General features: G+C 52.8%; 1 protein-coding gene across 4 annotated transcripts in view; it reads right to left on the reverse strand.

Moving 5' to 3' along the window:
- Positions 1-21,625, reverse strand: part of CARMIL2 (capping protein regulator and myosin 1 linker 2) — a 123,827-nt gene that overhangs the window by 99,675 nt on the left and 2,527 nt on the right. For all 4 annotated transcript variants that reach the window (XR_005588955.1, XR_005588954.1, XM_039503448.1 and 1 more), the window contains exons 2-8: positions 16,785-16,876; positions 16,416-16,466; positions 12,390-12,449; positions 6,939-7,060; positions 5,545-5,642; positions 4,512-4,582; positions 1,758-1,831 (exon numbers count right to left, since the gene is read on the reverse strand). Coding sequence is in view for 2 of the 4 variants with exons in the window: in XM_039503448.1 (XP_039359382.1) it covers positions 1,758-1,831; positions 4,512-4,582; positions 5,545-5,642; positions 6,939-7,060; positions 12,390-12,449; positions 16,416-16,466; positions 16,785-16,876 (568 nt within the window). In the remaining 2 variants the exon portion in view is untranslated. The remainder of the gene's footprint in view (positions 1-1,757; positions 1,832-4,511; positions 4,583-5,544; positions 5,643-6,938; positions 7,061-12,389; positions 12,450-16,415; positions 16,467-16,784; positions 16,877-21,625) is intronic.

Below are 21,625 nucleotides of genomic sequence, written 5' to 3' on the forward strand. Positions count from 1 at the left end.
CCAGTTTTTCCTTATTTTTTTAATTGATTGTTGTTTAATAAATTGTATTTGCTTTGAACTGTATGGAATGGTCAGTGGGTCAGGGAAGTGTCCAGTGCAGAGAGAGCCCCCTGGAGTGGGGTCACCCAAGCCCCTGCCCTAAGTGACCACGACAAGGTTGGGGGTCAAGCCCCCCAGGAGCCCTGGGCCCAGCCGTGCTGGGGTTACGAGGACTCTGCCACACAGGAGGGCGGAAGGGGAGCCCTCGAGGTCAGGCAGCCTCTGGGTAAAGGGAGTGGGAGCGAGGACTCGGATCCTTTCACCAGCCCATTTCACCAGGAAAGTTCCCCACCATAGCGGGACCATCCCCCGCTTACATAATACAACCCTTGATGACTGAAACATAAAAACCCTCCGATAACAAAAGGATCAAAGGAGTCTTAGACTTGCACCATCTACTGGATATCAACAGAAGTAGCAGAAAAACGGAGAGACTAGTGATTTGTATTGTTCCTGTATGTGCTGCTGGGCCTCGACCCCGACCCTGGTCTGTGTTAATCGCGTACTAGAGTGCATGTATAGCTTGCACATGGTACAGGCTTCAAATGTTTGATATACATCAGCTTGATCTATAAACCTACTGATTACAGACCCACATGATTCTTGGTGAATTAAAAACCCTATTGATTGGGCTAAGGGCAACCAAGTGTCCTGATTTGAAAAGTACTGTCAAAAATAGCACAGAAAGGAACCTAACATGAAATCAGCAAATGAGTCTCCCTGAACTCAACTAAGTACAGTGCTAGGCAATGTCTCCTAGTGGGTAGAGCAATGGACTGTGACTTGGGAGACCTGGGTTTTATTCCTGGCTGGGCCATTGGCTTGCTGGGTGACCTTATGAGACTGTGACTCCCCCATCGATAAAAGAAGTATGAGGATCCTGAGTCCTTTGTAAAGCGCTTTGAGACCTGCCAATGAAAGAGCTACTCTAGTAGTTCTTATTACTATGAAAAGTGGTTATCCTCATTCAGTCCCATCCCCGTATCGGCCACAGCATTTATCAAATTAGTAAATAGAGTTTCTTAAATTGCAGCTTGAAAATCTAACCGGCACCTTGGCAAATTAATTGATGCCCATTCACACTTCTACTCTCCCATGGCTGGAGTGGCCCTGTAGGGATAACCAGAGTAAAAAGAACAATAAACACTTATCTTAGGGCTTGTTTACAAACAAACCGGCACCAGAATAACTCAGAGTAACTCACAGCTTTTGTTCTTTTGGAGCAATGGTGCACGTGGACATTCTCAGTTCAGCTGAAGAGGGTCTTACTTTGATTTAGTTTGTCAGTGGAAAAAAAACAAAAATGTTTAAATTTTATTTGCCCCCCTGACAAAACTAAATCCAGATAAGAGACATTCAGATTGATCTGAGTGCGCACAGAGTCACACGAATATACAAAGGGGTGAATTACACCCCGTTTCGTTATTTCCAGGCCAGTCTGCATGTAGACCAGCCCTCAGGTGCTAACGCCAGCGGATCGGACTCCAATACACATGAGGAGCAGGTCTGGGAGTAAGAAGAGGCCATTTTTATAGAGAGTCACTTTTCAGAGTACGGTACAAATCCAGTTGGAAATGCTGCTCTGCAGGCGCATTTAGCTAAAAGGGTGGCTGGCCACTGTGTACAATGGTATGCTCAGGGTAGCCACAGGTACAGCATAGTTTGCTACTCGTCTTTATCTTGCATGATCTTGATCACAGATTTCAGCAGCGACTCACCTGCTCTCTAGGTGAGCGAAGTCCAACAGGTTGAACTCTCGGCAGTCTTGGCTGTGGTAGATATTGTCCACGTCCTAACAGACAGACAGGTCAGCTCGTTAGCCCAGAGAAGTGCTGCAAGGCCGGATTACAGCGCAGCACCGTGCTGATCAGGACACACGCTGAGTGCCAGCTTTGAATGGTCTGCGTTTGCCAGACGCATCACACCACGGGTCATTCCTGACCTTCTCCTGGAAAGCTGGCCCAGCCCCCTCCTGAGAGGGGAGTCCTCACCTGAGGAGGCTCAGGGGCAGCAGCAGAGCTATCAACAGGCTGCACGAGCTCTCCGCAGTCACATCATCCAGAGCTGAAATGAACACTCATGGGAACATGGGAGAGAGAACCAAACCGGGGCTATTTAAGAGCAAGCCAGCCGAGGTCCCGCAGTACAGCTGGATCACTGGCTGGGCTTTCTAGGAGAAGAGGAATTAGCAGGGGGAAGAGAGAGCTCTCTGCAGGGGACAAGACCATGCACTGACCCTCCTGAGGGGGGAAGCAGCCAGCAGTGAGAAGTTACAGCAAAGGAAGGGAAACCCACCCCTGATACCCCCACTATTCCCGCCCACCCGCCTCCAACATAAAAAAGTCACAGATCAGCCACTTGCAGTCTGAAGGATGCACCTGCCACAGACCAACTGTGTTGAACTGGCCAACGGGAGGGCATCTGACCTCTGCGAGGCTGGGCCCCTCTCTTTGTGGGCACCTGAGATCTCTGGGAGAAGATCTGGCAGCTGAGGGAGACCCGGGACAGGCCCTGATGTCAGGGTGTGACGCCTTGGCCACAAAGAGGGAAGGCCTCAGACACTGATCATCATAAAACTCATCAAGGCCCGCCCGAGGCTTAGCCTGTGCCGTAAGCCTCCTGGGCTGGGGCAGGGGAACGGCAGGAGTATGCCCAGTGACTAGGGGATTCATTTTAGGGACATGGCCTTGCCAAGGACTGGGCCCAGCCGTGTCCCCATGACACGCAGGGCATCACTGCTCTGAAAGCTGCCTGGACTGGCTGGAAGGAGGAGGAGGCCATGTCTCTGAAGAAGTTCCTAAAAAAGAGAGGCTGAAGCGTAAGCCTGAGGACTCGTCACTGCTAACTGCTGCCTGGGATGGCTCCTCCACACTTCAACTGATCTCACAGCACTGGGACACTTTCCCCTCATAGTCAGCCTCAGTTTCCCTTTGTTCAATTTCACCCCAAAGGCTTGCAGCTGGCAACCTCTCCCCCTTTAGTCAGCATGTCATGAAATACACGCCTGTGGCGGAGTTCATTTAATCTCTCATCAAATCAACCCCTTCATCTGTTCTCTCATTTCCTTGAGCATCAGCTTGCCACTAGCTGGATGGCCCAAAGGAGCCTGAAAATGGACACAGCAAGCAAGGGGCAGCCTTCCCAGGACTGTACGGAGCAGGGCTGCCATCTCCCTCCCAGATGGAGAGCACGCAGCCCTGAATGCCACGCCACAGTTCTTTTAAGCCCAACATGTTGCCTTACAAAGCTGGGTCTAACCTGATTCTTCCTGATCATGCCTAGCTCTCTTTCCATGGACCGCCCTGCCCACGAGGATCTGTTCCATGTAATACTCCCCCAGAACTATTATGATGCATACAGCCAGGAGGGACCATTAGATCATCTACTTGGACCCCCTGTGTAACACCCAGCTACCCCAGTATTGAGTCCTGGTGTTGGACTAAAGCATCTCTTCCAGCCTGGAACTGAAGACATCAAGACATGGAGAGTTCACCATATCCCTGGATAGTTTGTTCAACGGTTAAAAATCTCTCTTGGTTTCAATCTCAATTGCCTATTTTCTTCCTGGATTTCGGAGCCCTTTGTATTATTGCCAGGGGCGGCTCCAGGCCCCAGCACGCCAAGCGTGTGCTTGGGGCGGCATGCTGTGGGGGGCGCTCTGCCGGTCGCGCGGCAGGCAGCTCGGGTCTGCTGGTCCCACGGCTTCGGTGGAGCATCCGCAGGCGTGCCTGTGGGAGGTCCACCGGAGCCGCAGGACCAGCGGACCCTCCGCAGGCACGTCTGCGGGAGGTCCACCGGAGCCGTGGGACTGCAGACCGGCAGAGCGCCCCCCGTGGCGTGCCGCCGTGCTTGGGGCAGCAAAATGGCTAGAGCCGCCCCTGATTATTGCTCTTTCCACACTGCTGTTTGCAACATCTCGAGTGGTGTGAAGGTACCGTGCGTCCAGACAGTTAATGAAGATGCTAAAAAGATGGCCTCCCATGGATCTCAGCACCATGTCGTTAGGCACCTCCTCCCAGCTCCTTACATTGAATTCCCCTGGACAGAGCTCACATCACACCTAATATGAAGTTACTTTCAGGAGGTTTCATGAGATCCTCTCAAGTGCTGTTATACAGCATTTTCCTCTGCTTGGCTCCCTTTGTCCAGCTGTATCTCTCCAGTGCAAACAGTGGGACGTCATTTCCAATGCTGATTATTTAGTGGCTGGTATTGCTGCTGAGATTTCCTTGACAACCCCATGCAAGCACACTCCACTACAAGCAAAGGGGGCAAAATTTGCCTAGATTAAACAAAAACGGAACACACACACCCTCCCCCTAAGGCGCCCACCCCGCCCCGCCAAAGGATGGCTTATAACCAACTGGAGAGACAGCAGGTACTGTTTCAGATAGGTACAAAATCCATCTGATAATTCCCCTAATGTTATGAGCTTAAAATGACCTGTTGAAATTGCTTCCATACAAGCTTACCCACTGGATCTCCTCTCTGAAGGTGAAGCCGTTGTAGTCACATAAAGCAGCATATGTCTCCGAAAACCCACCTACAAATGGAAGATGATATTGACAGAAACGTTAGCAGCAGCTCATGGAGGAAATGTAGAAAAAGAAAAAGGGACATTTGGGGAAGGATAGACACGAATACAGTTTGGGATCCTGAAAAGAGAGGGCTAGAATGAAAAGTCCAGTTAAACCCTCCCTTCTCCCAGCGCAATGCTGAATCATGGATTGGGTGCCTCTCTGTTTGGCACTAACTGACTCATTCATTACTTATCTTGATTCCTTCTTTCATTGAGTTATCTAACCTCTTTTACTGGACCAAGACATTATTTGTAACACACAAACTTCTCAGGCTAAAAGAGCCTTTATTAAAATCGGAATGTTTTGATCACAGAATTCCATTTAAAACTTTTTCTTATTGAAATTATAGAAAAAATATTGCAATATATATAAAAAAAGATTGCAAAGCTAAGCCCGGAAGAGTTAGGAAATACATGGGCAACCTTAATGATGCCCCCTTGTGTGTAATCATGGTATAACCTTTAATTACACGGTCACATACTATTTTTTCCACAGGAACCCTGCCTCAGACATGCAACTGACTTCAATGGGACTACTCAGGGGAATACAATACATATGGAAATGTTTGCAGGACTGGTGCCAATGTCATGTAAATATTTTTCCCAGCTTATAACCATGGCCAGAGCGACTCCAAGTGGTCAGGTTCCTGCTAACAGTATGCACCGTGCCCAACGTGCAAACGGCTGCGGGCCCCAGTGTTAGCTGCCACTTATTTTCTTCCTGATGAAAGTTAATTGCTAAACAGCAAAGGTGGGATTTTTCCAAAAGCACTTCACATTGCCCTGGCTCTGCTTCCATTGAAGTCACCAGAGCTCTTGAAAACTCCACCCCAAGCTGCTAAGTCTCCCACCACTTGGTGTGTGAGGGCTCTTCGCAGTATTTTCCCTTTTCTGTGATGTATGTTCACAAAGCAAAGTCTAATTACCACACGGTCCTTGGTTATTCTGCAGCGTTTCCTTCTGGGAGTCTGTTATTCTTTGAATTCTCTCCAACAAACTGGGGGGATAGTTTTTGAGCAGTTTTCTACGAAAAATAACCCATGGTTAAGTAAAGAAATGGGGTGGTAGGAAGAAAACATCCTCAATACTACATATTGGCTTATATTGACTGGAAACAGGCGAGCTCACGCTACTAGGAACACTTCATATGAATTTACTTTGTAATCATCCATACCGTTTATGTGTCCTTTCTTATAATCCCTAGCTCTTATCTAGCACTTTTCCATTAGCAGATCTCAAAGCATTTTACAAGGGAGAGCCGTATCATTATCCCCAATTTACAGTTGGGGAAACTGAGGCACAGAGAGGTGAGGTGAGTTGCCCAAGGTCAGCCAACAGGCCAGTGGTGGAGCCAAGAATAGAACCCAGTCCAGAGCTCTATCCACTAGCCCAACTGCCTTTGTATTAAAGGGACATTGTAACACACATACATTTGGCCCCAAATTTAAATTCTGTATAGTAACTCCTCACTTAAAGTCGTCCCGGCTAACTTTGTTACGTTGCTGGTCAGTTAGGGAACGTGCTCGTTTAAAGTTGTGCAATGCTCCCTTCTAACGTTGTAGGCAGCCACCTACATTGTCCACTGCTTGCAGGAAGAGCAGCCTATTGCAGCTGGCTGGTGGGGGCTTGGAAGCAGGGTGGACCGGCAGCTCCCCATCAGCTCCTCACTGCCCTAAGTTCCCTGTGCTGCAGCCGCCCAGCAGGCTAGCAATTGCCAGCAGTTCAGCTGTCCCTCCCCACACTGCCATGTGCTGCTCCTCCCTGTGCCGTGTGCTGCTACCAGAAACCTCCTGCTTGCTGTGCGGGGGGTGGGGGAGGGGAGGGAAGAGGGGTGCTAATGTCAGGGTGTCCCCGTCTCCCCACTCCTGCCCCCTGCTCCTGTACCTCATCTCCACAGAGCGGGGTGGAACAGGACAGGGCTCAGGACAGAGGGAGCTTGCTGGCAGCAGCTGCTGTCTCAACTTGCTGATCTACTTAAAAGGGCAGTGTACTTACAGTGGGGTCAGCGTACTTAAAGGGGCAATGCACATCTCTCTCTCTCTCACCCACCCACCCACCCACACACGGGTTCTAGTGAAAAAATGTCCCTGGAACCTAACCCTCCCTATTTACATTAATTCTTATGGGGAAATTGGATTCGCTTAACATCGTTTCGCTTGAAGTCGCATTTTTCAGGAACAGAACTACAACGTTAAGCGAGGAGTTACTGTATATGCAAAATGACAAGGATATAAGGTCGGGGAGCTCTAGGACGTCTCGACACTGCTCTGCCGTCTGGCCCATTATAACCACTAAGCAAACGTTTCAGGGACAGCCTTACCCGGGGGACGAGTCTGGAAAGACCTTCTTAAGCGACATGGTGATATGGCTGACCACCTGCTCCAAGTCGTCCAGTGACACAAGCCGGCAGGCATAAGAGGCTGTATCTGTATCTATGACAACCTGAGGAGACGAGACAAATGACATTTGAGGCAGCAAGCAGAGAATACATTTCATAAAACCCCTCAGATGCTACTGCAACGGGAGCAAACAAGCGAAGCCGTGTGCTAAGATGGCGAGCTCTCGCCGCGCTAAATATCCTTAACGTTATTGCTTATAATTCTCAGACAAAGACTAAGTTTCAGTGGAGCTAAGCTTGAGAAAACATATCAGCAATTTGGTGTAGAATATGTTACAGGTACTATACGTGCGCCAAAACCAAAGTATTATAAACCCAGGAAATCCTAAGTTAAGGCTAAACTTAAAAGAAATGCAAACCAGTTAAGGGATGGAAATGTGCAATTGTGGCACCCAAACAACCTTAACTCTGCCCTGCCGTGACACCTTACAATAACTATTGGTTTGTGGTTCTAGATCAAATTGATTTTAAGACACATCTGATTTGATTTCCCCTCTCTTGGCATCACTACATGCAGTCAGTGTTATCCTGTTACCAAGAGCATTAGGGTTAAATAAAAAGGTCAGGTACAGGGTGCCACATCTATGAAAGGATCCATTTTTAGATTACATTTCAACTCCTGACCTAATTAATGGATTCACTAAATTCTGAGAAAATTAATTCCATTCTCAATGAGCCAGTGCTGTAATTTTGACGAGGATTTTTCATACATAACAAACTGGCCGAATCCTGGCTTTCAGTGGAGAACTCAACTCAGTCTCCATAATAAACTGTCAGAAATAAACTAGTAGCCGTATCGTCAGGAAATAAACAACTAAATCATCCTTATGCTACAGCAGTCTGGCAAATTTCTCATGAAAACATACAAACCCAGGCATAAAAATCTTCTCACTCTGCCCCCATCCCTCACCACGATAATAAAGAAAACAATTAATCATGCTTTATTGGCCCATCAAAATAACTCACTGGCCCCGCAGGGCAGGAGGATTTTACAAGACTGCACTAAATCAAATAAATTCACCTCTTGCTGCTCTCTGCAGCTCCAGCACCTCACCCACAGGAGCAAACCCCCAAGGCAGGGAAAGGGCCTGGAGAATCCCCTGGAAAATTTAACCCCAGGAAGCCAGGATCAAATTGCCCAAGCCAGTCTTCCTGTAGCTAATCTCTTTCAGATGATTAGCTACATGAAAAATAAAGGAATACTTTGCATTTAATATGGAAAAGCACAATTCTTATAGGCCAGCCTTGCCAAAGCCTAGCTGCTCTAAGGACACACATTTCTGACAGACGACTAAAATATTTGTTCTTCACGTGTCATCAAGGCAAGCAGGACGAGTATTTTATGCCTGACAAATTCTCACAATAGCTTTGTAAGACAAATCAATTGCTATTTCTCTGGGGGGCCACCAGGGGCAATAGGCCAATCGCAGAGGGTGCAGAGCCTTTGAACTCTGAGATTACACCTGAATTTTGTCCAGTAAATTCTTCATTTTCTAAAGCCCGACAGACCATTAGATCAACTAGTTTGACCCCTTGTGTTACACAGGCCACAAAATGTCACCCATTTCCTCCTGGCCGAGTCCAATAACTCGTGTTTGACTAAGGTACCTCTTCTAGTTCTAATCTACATTTCCAGTCCACCCACGTCTGTCGTCCTCTGACTCCTGTTACCATCCATTGCAAATCCTCTCTAGCAATGGCTTTGTTAATGATACGTGTGATTCTTGTAATAGACTTTCCATGTCCCACTCCACAAACAAGGTTCTAGTGAAACACATAACCTGTTTGCTGAAGGGACTGCCTGCGTAACTCCCAACAAACAGCAGCAACTTCTAAACTATGGTTAGCCACAGCCACAGCCAGGGCCATTCCTAGCCATTTGGGTGCCCTACGCAGCCCCCTCGCAGGAGGCAGGAGCTGTGGGGGCCACTTTTGGGGGCCCCACAGGCCCAAAGTGGCCCAGGGGATTAGCGGGGGCCAGGAGCAGCCCACTCCACTTCCCTCGCCCCGGCCCCAGTTGTGTCGCTTGGGGGAGGGGACTTGGGGGAAGGGATCCCCCACTCACTGGCAGCGGCAGAAGCGGAGCAGCCCAGCCCCAGCCCCAGCCCCAGGGCTGGCTCCAGACCCCAGCGTGCCAAGCGCGCGCTTGGGGCGGCGTCCTGCGGGAGGGCGGCAGGCGGCTCCAGTGGACCTCCCGCAGGCGTGCCTGCGGAGGGTCCGCTGGTCCCGCGGCTACGGGGAACCTCCCGCAGACGTGCCTGCAGAGGGTCCGCTGGTCCCGTGGCTCCAGGGAACCTCCCGCAGACGTGCCTGCAGAGGGTCCGCTGGTCCCGTGGCTCCGGGGAACCTCCCGCAGACGTGCCTGCAGAGGGTCCGCTGGTCCCGCGGCTCCGGGGAACCTCCCGCAGACGTGCCTGCAGAGGGTCCGCTGGTCCCGCGGCTCCGGGGAACCTCCCACAGACGTGCCTGCGGAGGGTCTGCTGGTCCCGGGGCTCCGGTGGAGCATCTGCAGGCATGACTGCGGGAGGTCCCCCTGGAGCCGCGGGACCGGCGACCGCCAGAGCACCCCCCGCGGTGCGCCGCCGTGCTTGGGGCGGCGGAAATCCTAGAGCCGCCCCTGCCCAGCCCACTCTACTCCGCCGGCTCCCAGCCACGGCGCTCTGCTTCCCACCACTGGTGAGAGCCAGGGGCGTCCTTTCCCCAGCCCGAGCCACATGGCTGGGGCCGGGGCAAGGGAAGCGGAGTGGGCTGGGGCCGCGTCGCTCCACTTCCCACCGCCGGTGAGTGTGGGCGACAGTCCTTTCCACGCACTCACCGGCGGCGGGAAGTGCAGCGCCACGGCTGGGAGCTGGCGTAGTGGAGCGGGCTGGGGCCACGTCGCTCCACTTCCCGCCCCGGTGAGTATGGGCGACAGTCCTTTCCACGCACTCACCGGCAGCGGGAAGTGCAGCGCCATGGCTGGGAGCTGGCGGAGTGGAGCGGGCTGGGGCCAGGTTGCTCCGCTTCCCGCCGCTGCCGGTGAGTGCGGGGTCGCTGGGGGAAGAAGTGGAATGGGGGCGGGCTGGGTGCGGAGCAGGTGGGGAGGTAAGAGGTGGGGCAAAGGGATTGTCCGGGGCCCCACACCCCCTAGGGGGGGCTGGCCGAGGGATAGGGCTGGTCACCGGGGCTGGTGCTGCCACGTATGCAGCACCAGGGCCGCCCAGAGGATTCCGGGGGCCCTGGGTCTTCGGCGGCGGGGGGCCCTTCCGTTCCGGGACCCGCCGCCGAAGTGCCCCGAAAACCCACGGCGGGAGCCCCCCGCCACCGAATTACCGCCGAAGCGGGACCCGCCGCCGACGTGCAGCCTGGTCTTCAGCGGTAATTCGGCGGCGGGGGGGGGTCCCCGCCGCGGGTCTTCAGGGCACTTCGCCGGCGGGTCCCGGAACGGAAGGGCCCTCGCCGCCAATTACCGCCAAGACCGGGCTGCACGCCGGGCGCGGGTCCTGCTTCGCGGGTCGCCAGTGGGGTCCGTCCGCCCGGGAGCGGATGGACCCCCCACTGGTGAAGACCGGGAGCGAAGAAGCTCCTGCGCCTCTTGCCCCGCCCCTCTGGGCAGCCCTGACCCTATCCCCAGAACACCCACAATCCAACCCCATTCCCTGCCCTCCCCAACCTCTGCCCTGACTGTCCCCAGGGCTCCCTGCCCCTTAGCCAACCCCCCCGGCCCCAGCCTCTTACCCCCGGCTCCCTCCTCACGCGCAGCCTCAGCGCCTCGGCTGAACAGCCGCAGCATGTCCCCGGCGGGGCCTGAGCTCCGTCCCGCTCAGAGCCGCGTGGGGAGGGGGCGGGGCTGGGAGCTCCGGGCCCAGCAGAGGGAGCAGAGCTCAGCCCGGAGCTCCCAGCCCCGCCCCCTCCCCACGCGGCTCGGAACGGGGCGGGGCTCAGGGGCCCCGCTGGCGACAGGGCGCTTGATGCGCTGAGGCTCCAGGAGAGGGGCGGAGGCGGGAGCCTCCGCTCTTCTCTTGGGGGCCCCTGCGGAGCCCGGGGCCCGGGGCAAATTGCCCCCTTTACCCCCCCCTCTGGGCGGCCCTGTGCAGCACACAGCTGCCTAGGACACCATGAAATTTGGGGTAATTTGGTGCCCCAAATTTCATGGTCCCCTATGCAGCTGCGTGTGCTGTGTATGCCTAAGGATGGCCCTGGCCACAGCAACATCTCCCTCACTTACACAAAGACACACTGTGCTGGCTAACAGCAGCTACAGTCTGACAAGGGCTCATTCACAGTATTCAGAATGGTGTTCTCTTATGTTGCCTGTTTTACAGGCCAGGCAACGTTCAGGTTTGCCAGATACATAATCTCCTCTGTAAGAGGCTTTACCAGGTTTTAACACACCCTCCAGCTAAATTTGGATTGGCCTGGGTAATCTAGAAGAGGCTGTGGACACGAGAAAAGATGATGACGTTGTGATGCTCTTATTTTCCTGCCAAACATTTTACACTGCCAGAGCCACGACCTGCAACATGCACGAGCCCCTTTTGTTCTGCTGATGTTAGAGGTACAAATGGAGCTGCAGCTTTTCCAGTCCCACTGGAAAGTAGCGTCACTCGAGGCAGACAAAGCCAGCCCTGCCCTCCCTTTGCCACTCAGACCTCGCAGCTCACGGGTCTGCTCGGAGAGATTCTAGATTTACGTGGGCTCTAGCCCGGCTCCTAAGGACACCATTTCAGTAAGGGCCTTTGTTCGCCAGCCAATAAATAGGAATGAACATTCAGCCTAGATCTTAGAGCTCAGTAAATGTCACCACAGCAGAGTCACAGAGAGGCAGGAGACTACCCACGGCGTCACAGTTGGCAAGAGACCCCAAGCCCACCCTAGCACTGCTGTCTCTGTGTTCTGCATTTGTCCAGCACCTGGCACCATGGGGTCCTGCTGCCCCAGCACTGAAGGACGACTAGGCTTCCAAGGGCTGCTTGTGTGCAGGGACTGGCTCCTTCTTCAGGCAGCCGTGGGGAGAACGCGCTATCAGAATGGATGTTTGCACCTTCCCAGCCCTGGCTCCAGGGCACTACCCAACTCACAGCACTCTGGGACTGCAGGGGAGGGGCTGGCCTGTGCAGAGGGCACCCGGCCAGCTCCAGAGCTCCCCCGCTGCAGCAGCGCCTCCCACCTGCCCGGGCTTGGGGCTTCCCCAGGAGGTCTCTGCCAGGCCAGGGTCTCTGGAGATGTCCCCATAAGAATGGATGGGGGCGCATTCCAACAGCATTGGGTGCTGGAGAGTATCCTGCGGCTGTCCTGATGGGGGTGGGTGTCCCAGTAGGGTGGATGGGGGAGGGCTGTCTTGACAGGGGGTGGATGGGCTGTCACTGAGGGTGGCCCCCTGGCTGCACTCACCAGGCTAGGCTCCTGGATCGTGATCTCTCTCACCTCCAGGAAGCTGAAGCTGCTCCACACCTGGGGAAAGAAGGGTCAGACCATGGCCAGCCCCCTGCCCAGCCCCCACATGGGCCGCCGGGGGCCACGTGTGGCCCACACCCCTGCTGCCCGACCCGCCGGAGCCCAGCCCAGGCCTGCCCCAGCCAGCAGCGGGACACGAGATACCCAGGCTGAGCTGACCGCCCCCCGCCAAATCCATCCCAGCACCAGCCCGCTTCCCCGATTGGACCCCCCCGACCTCCAACCCCAGCCTGACCCCCCTCCCAGCCCAAGCCTCCCAGTCACCTCAGACTGACCGTCTAATTCCCAGCCTGAGCGCCCCTCCCCCAGACAGCACGGAGCCAGTCTCTCATGCAGAGCCACCCACCAATCCAGCTGCAGCTGAAGGGCATGGTGGGTGCACCACACCCCTGGGTGTTAGTTTCCATGCCCCACCTTCCCCCGGGACACCCCAACAATGCTGAGCCCCTTCTGGTCCCCCAGCCAGCCAGCCAGCACTCCCCGCCCCCGGCCTTTGTGCCCCGTCACAGCGAGGGGGCCAGAGACGATGCCAAGGAGCCCCCAGAGCACACACCAGCCAGAAGCAGCTCTCCCCCCTCACACACACTTTGATAGCAGAGTTGCCCGTCACTGGCCCGTGAGCTGACCAGGGTGGTTCACACCGCTCAGAGCTATCACACAGGCTGCAGCGATTAGCTTTCTATTGTGCTCCCTGCTACGCTTCCTCCGCAGGGGAAGGCGATGGAGATTTCAGCGGGAGTGTGGGAAATCGGAAAGTTTTAAAAAGGAACTCGAGACAAATCCTTCTTCAGCCCCTCCCCACACACAACGCTCCCCGGGTCTCTGTGTGCGTTGTGCTCCAGGCACCTGCCCCAGCTCCCGCCCATGTGGACAGGGGGGTCGTGTTTGCATATATGAGTTTACCCTGAGTGCTCACAAATGCAGCACCTGGCCAGGGCCCCCTTGTTTATACCCAGCTGCAGCTCCGCAGGCACTTCCTCCTTTGTCTGTTTCGCTTGACAGACAGCTAACTTTGCGGAGTTGCTCACTGCCCGACCGTTAGCATGTGTCAGGCTGGCAAGGAGAGTGACCATCTCCCGGAGCTCCCATCACCATGTGAGGCCTAGAGCAGCTTCCCAGAGAGCTGGAAGGATGCTGGGGGCTCAATGGGGCTTTCACTGGGCTAGTGCGGCTGAACGGGCGAGGGAGGCCGGGGTCTAAATCCTTGAACTTTCCTAGGGGGAACTTGCCCTCGGGACTCCCGCTCTTCCTGCTGATGCAGCAGAGATCAGGAATGCCATACAAGCCCTGGAGCCGTCAGCTCTGCGCAAAGCACTGGGGTCGGCAAGGGGCTGTAGTTTATGGGGGGACAAGGCGGGAGCTGGCATGGGGCTGCTGGTTCTGGGAAGGGGCGAGGGATGAAGGGTGTTCCCAGGGGGGCCAGGAGCAGGCCTGAGTGGGGCTTTGGCCCGGCTGAGCAATGAGGGTGACATTTTTCCAGCCCACAATGCATTGCAAGACCAGCGGTGTCACCCGTGCTCCTGGGCAGGGCTCAGCCCTTGGGGGCCTTTCTGAGAAGCCTGCCTGGCTACAGAGGCAATGGGCTTGTGCGAAGCTCCCAGTGACTTCAACAGGCCCAGGCCAAAGCCCTTTGACACAAGAACTCTTGCTACCAGCTTGCCGTGACCACTCATCCCGTCTCTAGTGGGGTCTCACGGGGCTGGGCTGGGGGCTGGACTAGTCAGTATTTTCATCAATGACTTGGCTAGCAGAGTGGAGAATAAGCTTTGAACATGGGCAGATGACACCAGGCTGGGAGGGGTCACACGCACTCTGGAGGACAGGATTCGAATTCAAAATGACCTTCACAAGTTGGAGAATTGGTCTGAAATCAATAAGATGAAATGCAAGACAGACAAGGGCAAATCAAATGCACAGCTACAGACTGGGGAGAACTGGCTGGGTGGCCGGACTGCGGAAGGGTCTGGGGGTTGTACTGGCTCACAAATGGAATATGAGCCAGCAGCACGATGCAGCTGCGAAAGAGGCAAATACCATTCTGGGGTGTAACAACAGCAGTGTTGTATGAGACACGGGCGGCAACTGTCCTGCTCTACTCGGCGCTGGTGAGGCCCAGCTGGAGTCCTGTGTCCAGGTCTGGGCACCGCACCTTAGCAACGATGTGGACAAATTGGAGCGTCCAGAAGAGAGCAACAAAAAAGACAAAAAAGAAAAAAATAGAAAACCTGACCTGAGGAAAGGTTAAAACCCAGGGCCTGTTTAGTCTGGGGAAGAGACAGCTGAGGCCCGGGGACCTGGGAACAGTCTTCAGATATGTTCAGGGCTGTTATAAAGCGCCTGGTGATCAACTGTTCTCTGAGCCCACTGACAGCAGGACAAGATGCAGTAAAGGGCTTAATCTGCAGCCAGGGAGATGCAGCTCAGATATTAGGAAAAGCTGTGCACGTCTAAGGGTAGTTCAGCTGGGGAAGAGGCTTCCAAGGAAGGCTGTGGACTCTCCGTCACTAGATGGGTTAAGAACAGGCCTGTCAGGGCTGTCGAGGTTTGCTTGGCCCTGGCTCAGCACAGGTGACCTCTCGAGGTTGCTTCCAGCCTCACATTGCTGAGACTCTGCAATGGGGCTGCTAATGCACATTCACACTGGCACCCGTTCGCTCTCATCCGCGGCTAGAGGGTGAGAGGCCCTGGCACTCCAGCCACAAGGAGACGGAGCAATGAGGAAGGAGGCCGAGGGGGAGCAGCCCAGGACTGGAACCCAAGGCTGGCAGCGTGGACAGGAGCTAAATAAGAGCACTCGCTAGCTGGGATAGGAACCAGGAACTACCCCCTAGGGATCATACAGCCACAGGATGGGAAAGGGCTCCTGGGCGCCCTGCCATCACAGGTGACATAACCTGTCTGGCTCACCCAAGAGAAGGTTCAGGGATGACTCGATCACAGTATCTACATGGGGAACAAATATGGCTTTTCAGTCTAGCAGAGACAGGTCTAATAGGAGCCACTGGATGGGAGCCAGACAAATTCAGACTGGAAGGAAGGTGTAAATTCATAACGGGAAGGGTAATTAACCAGGGCAACAACTCTTCGAGGGCCATGGTGGGCCAAGATGGGATGTTTCTCTGAAAGCTCGGGGCTGGGGATTATTGTGGGCAGCAGGTCAGAGCGGGTGATCACAGTGGTCCCTTCTGGCCTTGGGCTCTGCTCAGCCCAGAGAAGGGACGTGTACCACGCTGAGCAGAGGGCTACAAGGGCCAGGGAAGAGCCTGCGATGGAGGAAAGAAAACGCCAGAGGGGAAAGGAACGAAGAGGAGAGTCCAAAGGGAAACGAAAGCCGGCGTCATGCCGACGGCCCAGAGGGCAAGTGGACAACACAGAAAGGGGAGTGGGTGGGGAGAGGAAACAGCAAGTTAAGCTACAGCAAGTTTGCTTGATATACCTTCTGTGCTACTGACCCTCCGAGTCCCACCCCCCCCAGCACCAGTGGCAAGAGCCCTGCAGCCGTGCCAGAGCGGGCACTGCTGGCTCCAGGGGGCCGGCCTGCCCGTTACAGGCAGCCGGGCGCTGGGAGGGGCGAGCGACGCAGCAGAGGGCCCTGGGGCAGAGGCAGAAAGGATTCCGCAGGGAAATGCCCAGCTTAGACCAAGGCTCATGTCGTGTTAGTCCTTACAAAGCTACGCCCGGGGGGAGGGAGTTTGGACTAGGCCCTGACTGCATGTTCCAGGTGCCTTCTCACCACACTCTGCCTATGGGGTTGAATGCTGGCTGGGCCGTGGCTTGGAAAATTAGTACCTGGGCAGCTTTGGAAGAGGTTACCTGTCTTCCCCCCTCCCCCACACTAAAGATCTCCTTCCATCCATTTTGCTTTTAAAGGTTGTATGGCAGGTACATGAAAAGCTTCATGCCCCTGGGAAAAGTGCAGCTCACGTCAGCCCTCAAAGAGTCCCAGGCGGAGAAAGCACTTACCCTGACCGGGAGCATCACCTGCAGCACATATGCCCTCCAGGGGGTTAAAACCTGCACAGGAGGGAAATCAGAGTCACAGCTGTGATTAACGAGAGGGGAAGTGCTGTGCATTTATACACCGTGCTAACGCTGGAGCAGGAGATCAGGGCGCATAAGGGTTTCCATTCTAACCCCCTGCTTGGACATTTTTACCTTAGAGGGTAAAATTTACGAGTGGTACATGACATCAGAACAAATCTGTGGGCACGTAATTAACCTGCAGAGCTGCCACGAATCTGCGGGTCCAACACATTTCAGAGACCCAAGCCTGGGAATTCTAGGCTCAGACCCAGAACAATAGGATGAAATTCCTGAGTTACCAGAACGTACCAAGATGTCGTCTTCATACTTGGATTTGACCCGCAGCTGGACAGGCTTCACCAGGATGATTTCCTTTGATCCCAGCAAGGTAGTGATGCTGTCTGAAAAGACAACACCCAATCAAACAAGCTGGCAGAGATGGGGAGGCTGGTCACCCTGTCAGTAGCCCATGTGAAAGAAATTGGGGTCTCCACAAAGCACCATGTGAGATGCCATCCACACAGCAGCCAGCACTAGCTAACCCCTGCTTTTCATTCTCAGCAAAGTCTGGCCAGTAGCTGAATTCCCCATGCCCTACTACAGGAGGCTAACACCTGGGGGTGCTGGTAAGAGAGACTGAGGTGAGATTTTCAAAGCAGTCTAGGGGATTTAGACACGCTGATTTTAATGGATCTCAATCCCCTAAACCATTGTATCAATCTCAACCCTTTCTTCATGTCCTGCTGCCAGTCACATGGCATGGAAATACATTAATCCCCTTGTCTCATGGCAGCGGTTGGTATCCATTGATAGCAGTGATTATGGTTACATCTTACCCTCCAAAGCCAAAAATAACCACCACAAATGTGTGCAGCCTGCTAATGACACACCAGTGGAGATGTCCAGGATAGGGTCTGGGGAGATGGCCTGACACACGAGAGGATCATTCTGCCTCTTCTTGGACATCTATTAATAGCCTTCCAGCACTGACCCTCGAGGATTTCTGATCACAAGCCCACTTCTTATTTTCAAACACGTGGAGATCTCAGGACTTGTCTACACAGGACATTAGCGTATGGCAAGCCCTGGTGAAGATCTACTGAGCAATAGCTTGTCATGAAGTAATGTCCCACATGGACATTGCTGTTTGTCCACATGCACTACAGACCGGTTAGTGCATTGTAACAGTGTCCACACAGGCTGTTACTGCCCAGCAAGCTGGCACACTGTAGTCACTCCCTGGCTTGCCAGGAGCCAACGCCCTGGGTAAACAGCCCCTCAGGCTCGCTCCTAAACTCAGACTGTTGCCACAAATGTGCCTCTGTGAGGATTTTTCTTTCACTCCCAAAAGCTTTTCCCTTGCTGATCACCCTAGTGCCATTGTGGCTAGTGCTCAAGCACAGAGTGTCACTGTAACACGGCAGGGATGCATTTGCTTAGCTACGTTGCCTGAGGACCCCTGACTCTCCTGGGGTCTTTAAGGCCTCCTTGTCTGGGGGCTATTTGTGAAATTGCCTCCACCTTTCTTGTGTCCAGTCGAACTCCTTCACCCTTATATGTCCTTTGTAAGGAATCTTGCTCAGACCAACCTGGAGTTTGCTCCCATCCAGCGTAAAGCCCTTTTCTTTGTCACTGCAGATCACTACACAGTCTCTCACTGTGTTGCCTGATCATTTTTGATGATCCTCAACAATTACGTCCATTCCATCCAGATACACAAAGATCGGGGACAAGATGCTTTGGCAAATTCGGGTGCTGAGACAATCCCAAAAGGGAGGTCACTACATCTACCCAAAGAGACGTTGGAGGTGCAGAGTTTTGAGCTGTCTGTCTGGTCAGACCTTGGCTTACATCACAAACAGAAAATGTTCTTGTGTAGACACATCTTCCTGAACCAATTGGCTGCACTCACATGAAACTCGGTTGATCACCGTGACCCTGCTATTACCACAGTGTCTGAATTAGCTTCTCCCCAGCCATGTGGGGGTCCAGGGAGAAGAGATCTCACCTCTCTGAGACCCTGGGCTTCTCTGGACCCTCCTTCCAGCCTTCCCTGCTCTCTCTTACCTGTCCTCAGCTGAGGAGTTGAATCACCGTGCTAATTGTTTGATCATCCAGTCCTGGACTGGCCCACACAGGGATGCTTGCAAAGTAGGAGGGATCGCTCAGTGGTTTGAGCATGGGTCTCCTAAACCCGGAGTTGTAAATTCAATCCTTGAGGGGGCCATTTTGGGAACAGGGGTAAAAATCTGTCTGGGGATTGGTCCTGCTTTGAGCAGAGGGTTGGACTAGATACCTCCTGAGGTCTCTTCCAGCTCTGATATTCTATGCACAGACTGGTGACTCACACTGTCACACACCACAAATAAGACAACTGGTTGACAGGCCAGAGTTACACAATGTAGCTGGTTTATAGGTCTGTAATTTAACTGTCAACAGTCAAACCTGACAGTTAAGAACATAAGAACAGCCATACTGGGTCAGACCAAAGCTCCATCCAGCCCAGTATCCCGTCTACTGACAGTGGCCAATGCCAGGTGCCCCAGAGGGAGTGAACCTAACAGGCAATGATCAAGTGATCTCTCTCCTGCCATCCATCTCCATCCTCTGACGAACAGAGGCTAGGGACACCATTCCTTACCCAGCCTGGCTAATAGCCAGTTATGGACTTAACCACCATGAATTTATCCAGTTCTCTTTTAAATGCTGTTATAGTCCTAGCCTTCACAACCTCCTCAGGCAAGGAGTTCCACAGGATGACTGTGCGCTGTGTGAAGAAGAACTTCCTTTTATTTGTTTTAAACCTGCTGCCCATTAATTTCATTTGGTGACCCCTAGTTCTTATATTATGGGAACAAGTAAATAACTTTTCCTTATTCACTTTCTCCACATCACTCATGATTTTATATACCTCTATCATATCCCCCGGTAGTCTTCTCTTTTCTAAGCTGAAAAGTCCCAGCCTCTTTAATCTCTCCTCATATGGGACCCGTTCCAAACCCCTAATCATTTTAGTTGCCCTTCTCTGAACCTTTTCTAGTGCCAGTAGATCTTTTTTGAGATGAGGAGACCACATCTGTAACCAGTATTCAAGATGTGGGCGTAGCATGGATTTATATCAGGGCAATAAGATAGTCTCCGTCTTATTCTCTATCCCCTTTTTAATGATTCCTAACATGCTGTTTGCTTTTTTGACTGCTGCTGCACACTGCGTGGACGTCTTCAGAGAACTATCCATGATGACTCCAAGATCTCTTTCCTGATTAGTTGTACCTAAATTAGCCCCCCTCATATTGTATGTATAGTTGGGGTTATTTTTTCCAATGTGCATTACTTTACATTTATCCACATTAAATTTCATTTGCCATTTTGTTGCCCAATCACTTAGTTTTGTGAGATCTTTTTAAAGTTCTTCACAGTCTGCTTTGGTCTTAACTATCTTGAGCAGTTTAGTATCATCTGCAAACTTGGCCACCTCACTTTTTACCCCTTTCTCCAGATCATTTATGAATAAGTTGAATAGGATTGGTCCTAGGGCTGATCCTTGGGGAACACCACTAGTTACTGTGACGAAGTGGGACTGTTCTTAATGTTTCCTCTAAATACTGTGTGGGTGCCTCAGTTTCTGGCCAACACTCTGTCTCTGTGGCAACTAAGGGCCCAGACCCTTCCCCACTGCAAGGTGATGCTAAAGGTGTTGGAGAACAAAGAGGTCAGGTGACCTCCTGGCCCTGGGAAGAGACAAAGGCCAGAAAGGAGGGGCTGGAGGGGGTTTCAGTTGGGAGCTGGCTGGGGATGGGAAGTGAGGGCAGATGGGGTTGTCTGCTTTGCTGGGCCCCAGAATGGACCCAGCTGAGAGGTCCCATTCTCTGTACCTACAATCTCTGTTTTAGACCATGTTCCTGTCATCTAATAAACCTCTGTTTTACTGGCTGGCTAAGAGTCACGTCTGACTGCGAAGTGGGGGCGCAGGCCCCTCTGGCTTCCCCAGGACCCCGCCTGGGCGGACTCGCTGTGGGAAGCGCACGGAGGGGCAGAGGATGCTGAATGCTCCAAGGAGAGACCCAGGAGGTGAAGACATGTGAGCTTCTTGCCCTGAAAACAGTCTGCTCCGAGGGAGAGGAGGCTCCCCAGAGTCCTAACTGGCTTTGTTGGGGAGCAGTTCCAGAGCATCACCCAGGGACTCCGTGACAGTTACCCCTCTCCATTCTGAGAATTTACCATTAATTCCTACCCTTTGTTCCCTGTCTTTTAACCAGTTCTCAATCCATGAAAGGACCTTCCCTCTTATCCCATGACAGCTTAATTTTCGTAAGAGGGACCCTTTGCTCAGGGACCTTGTCAAAGGCTTTCTGGAAATCTAAGTACACTATGCCCACTGGATCCCCCTTGTCCACATGTTTGTTCACCCCTTGAAAGAACTCTAATAGATTAGTAAGACACGATTTCCCTTTACAGAAACCATGTTGACTGTAGCTCAACAGTTTATGTTTTTCTATGTGTCTGACAATTTTATTCTTTATGATTGTTTGAACTAATTTGCCCGGTACTGATGTTAGACTTCCAGCTCTGTAATTGCCGGGATCACCTCTAGAGGCTTTTTTAAATATTGGCGTTACATTAGCTAACTTCCAGTCATTGGGTACCGAAGCCGATTTAAAGGACAGGTTACAAACCATAGTTAAGTATCAGAGGGGTAGCCGTGTTAGTCTGGATCTGTAAAAGCAACAAAGAATCCTGTGGCACCTTATAGACTAACAGACGTTCTGCAGCATGAGCTTTCGTGGGTGCATACCCACTTCTTCAGATGCAAGACATCTGAAGAAGTGGGTATTCACCCACGAAAACCATAGTTAATAGTTCCACAACTTCACATTTGAGTTCTTTCAGAACTCTTGGGTGAATGCCATCTGGTCCCGGTGACTTGTTAATGTTGAGTTTATCAATTAATTCCAAAACCTCATCTAGTGACACCTCAGTCTGTGACAGTTCCTCAGATTTGTCACTTACAAAGGATGGCTCAGGTTTGGGAATCTCCCTAACATCCTCAGCCATGAAGACTGAAGCTAAGAATTCATTTAGTTTCTCCGCAATGACTTTATCGTCTTTAAGCGCTCCTTTTGTATCTCGATCGTCCAGGGGCCCCACTG

The sequence above is a fragment of the Mauremys reevesii genome, linkage group 16, assembly GCF_016161935.1.
Source record: "Mauremys reevesii isolate NIE-2019 linkage group 16, ASM1616193v1, whole genome shotgun sequence".
Classification (NCBI taxonomy): domain Eukaryota; kingdom Metazoa; phylum Chordata; order Testudines; family Geoemydidae; genus Mauremys; species Mauremys reevesii.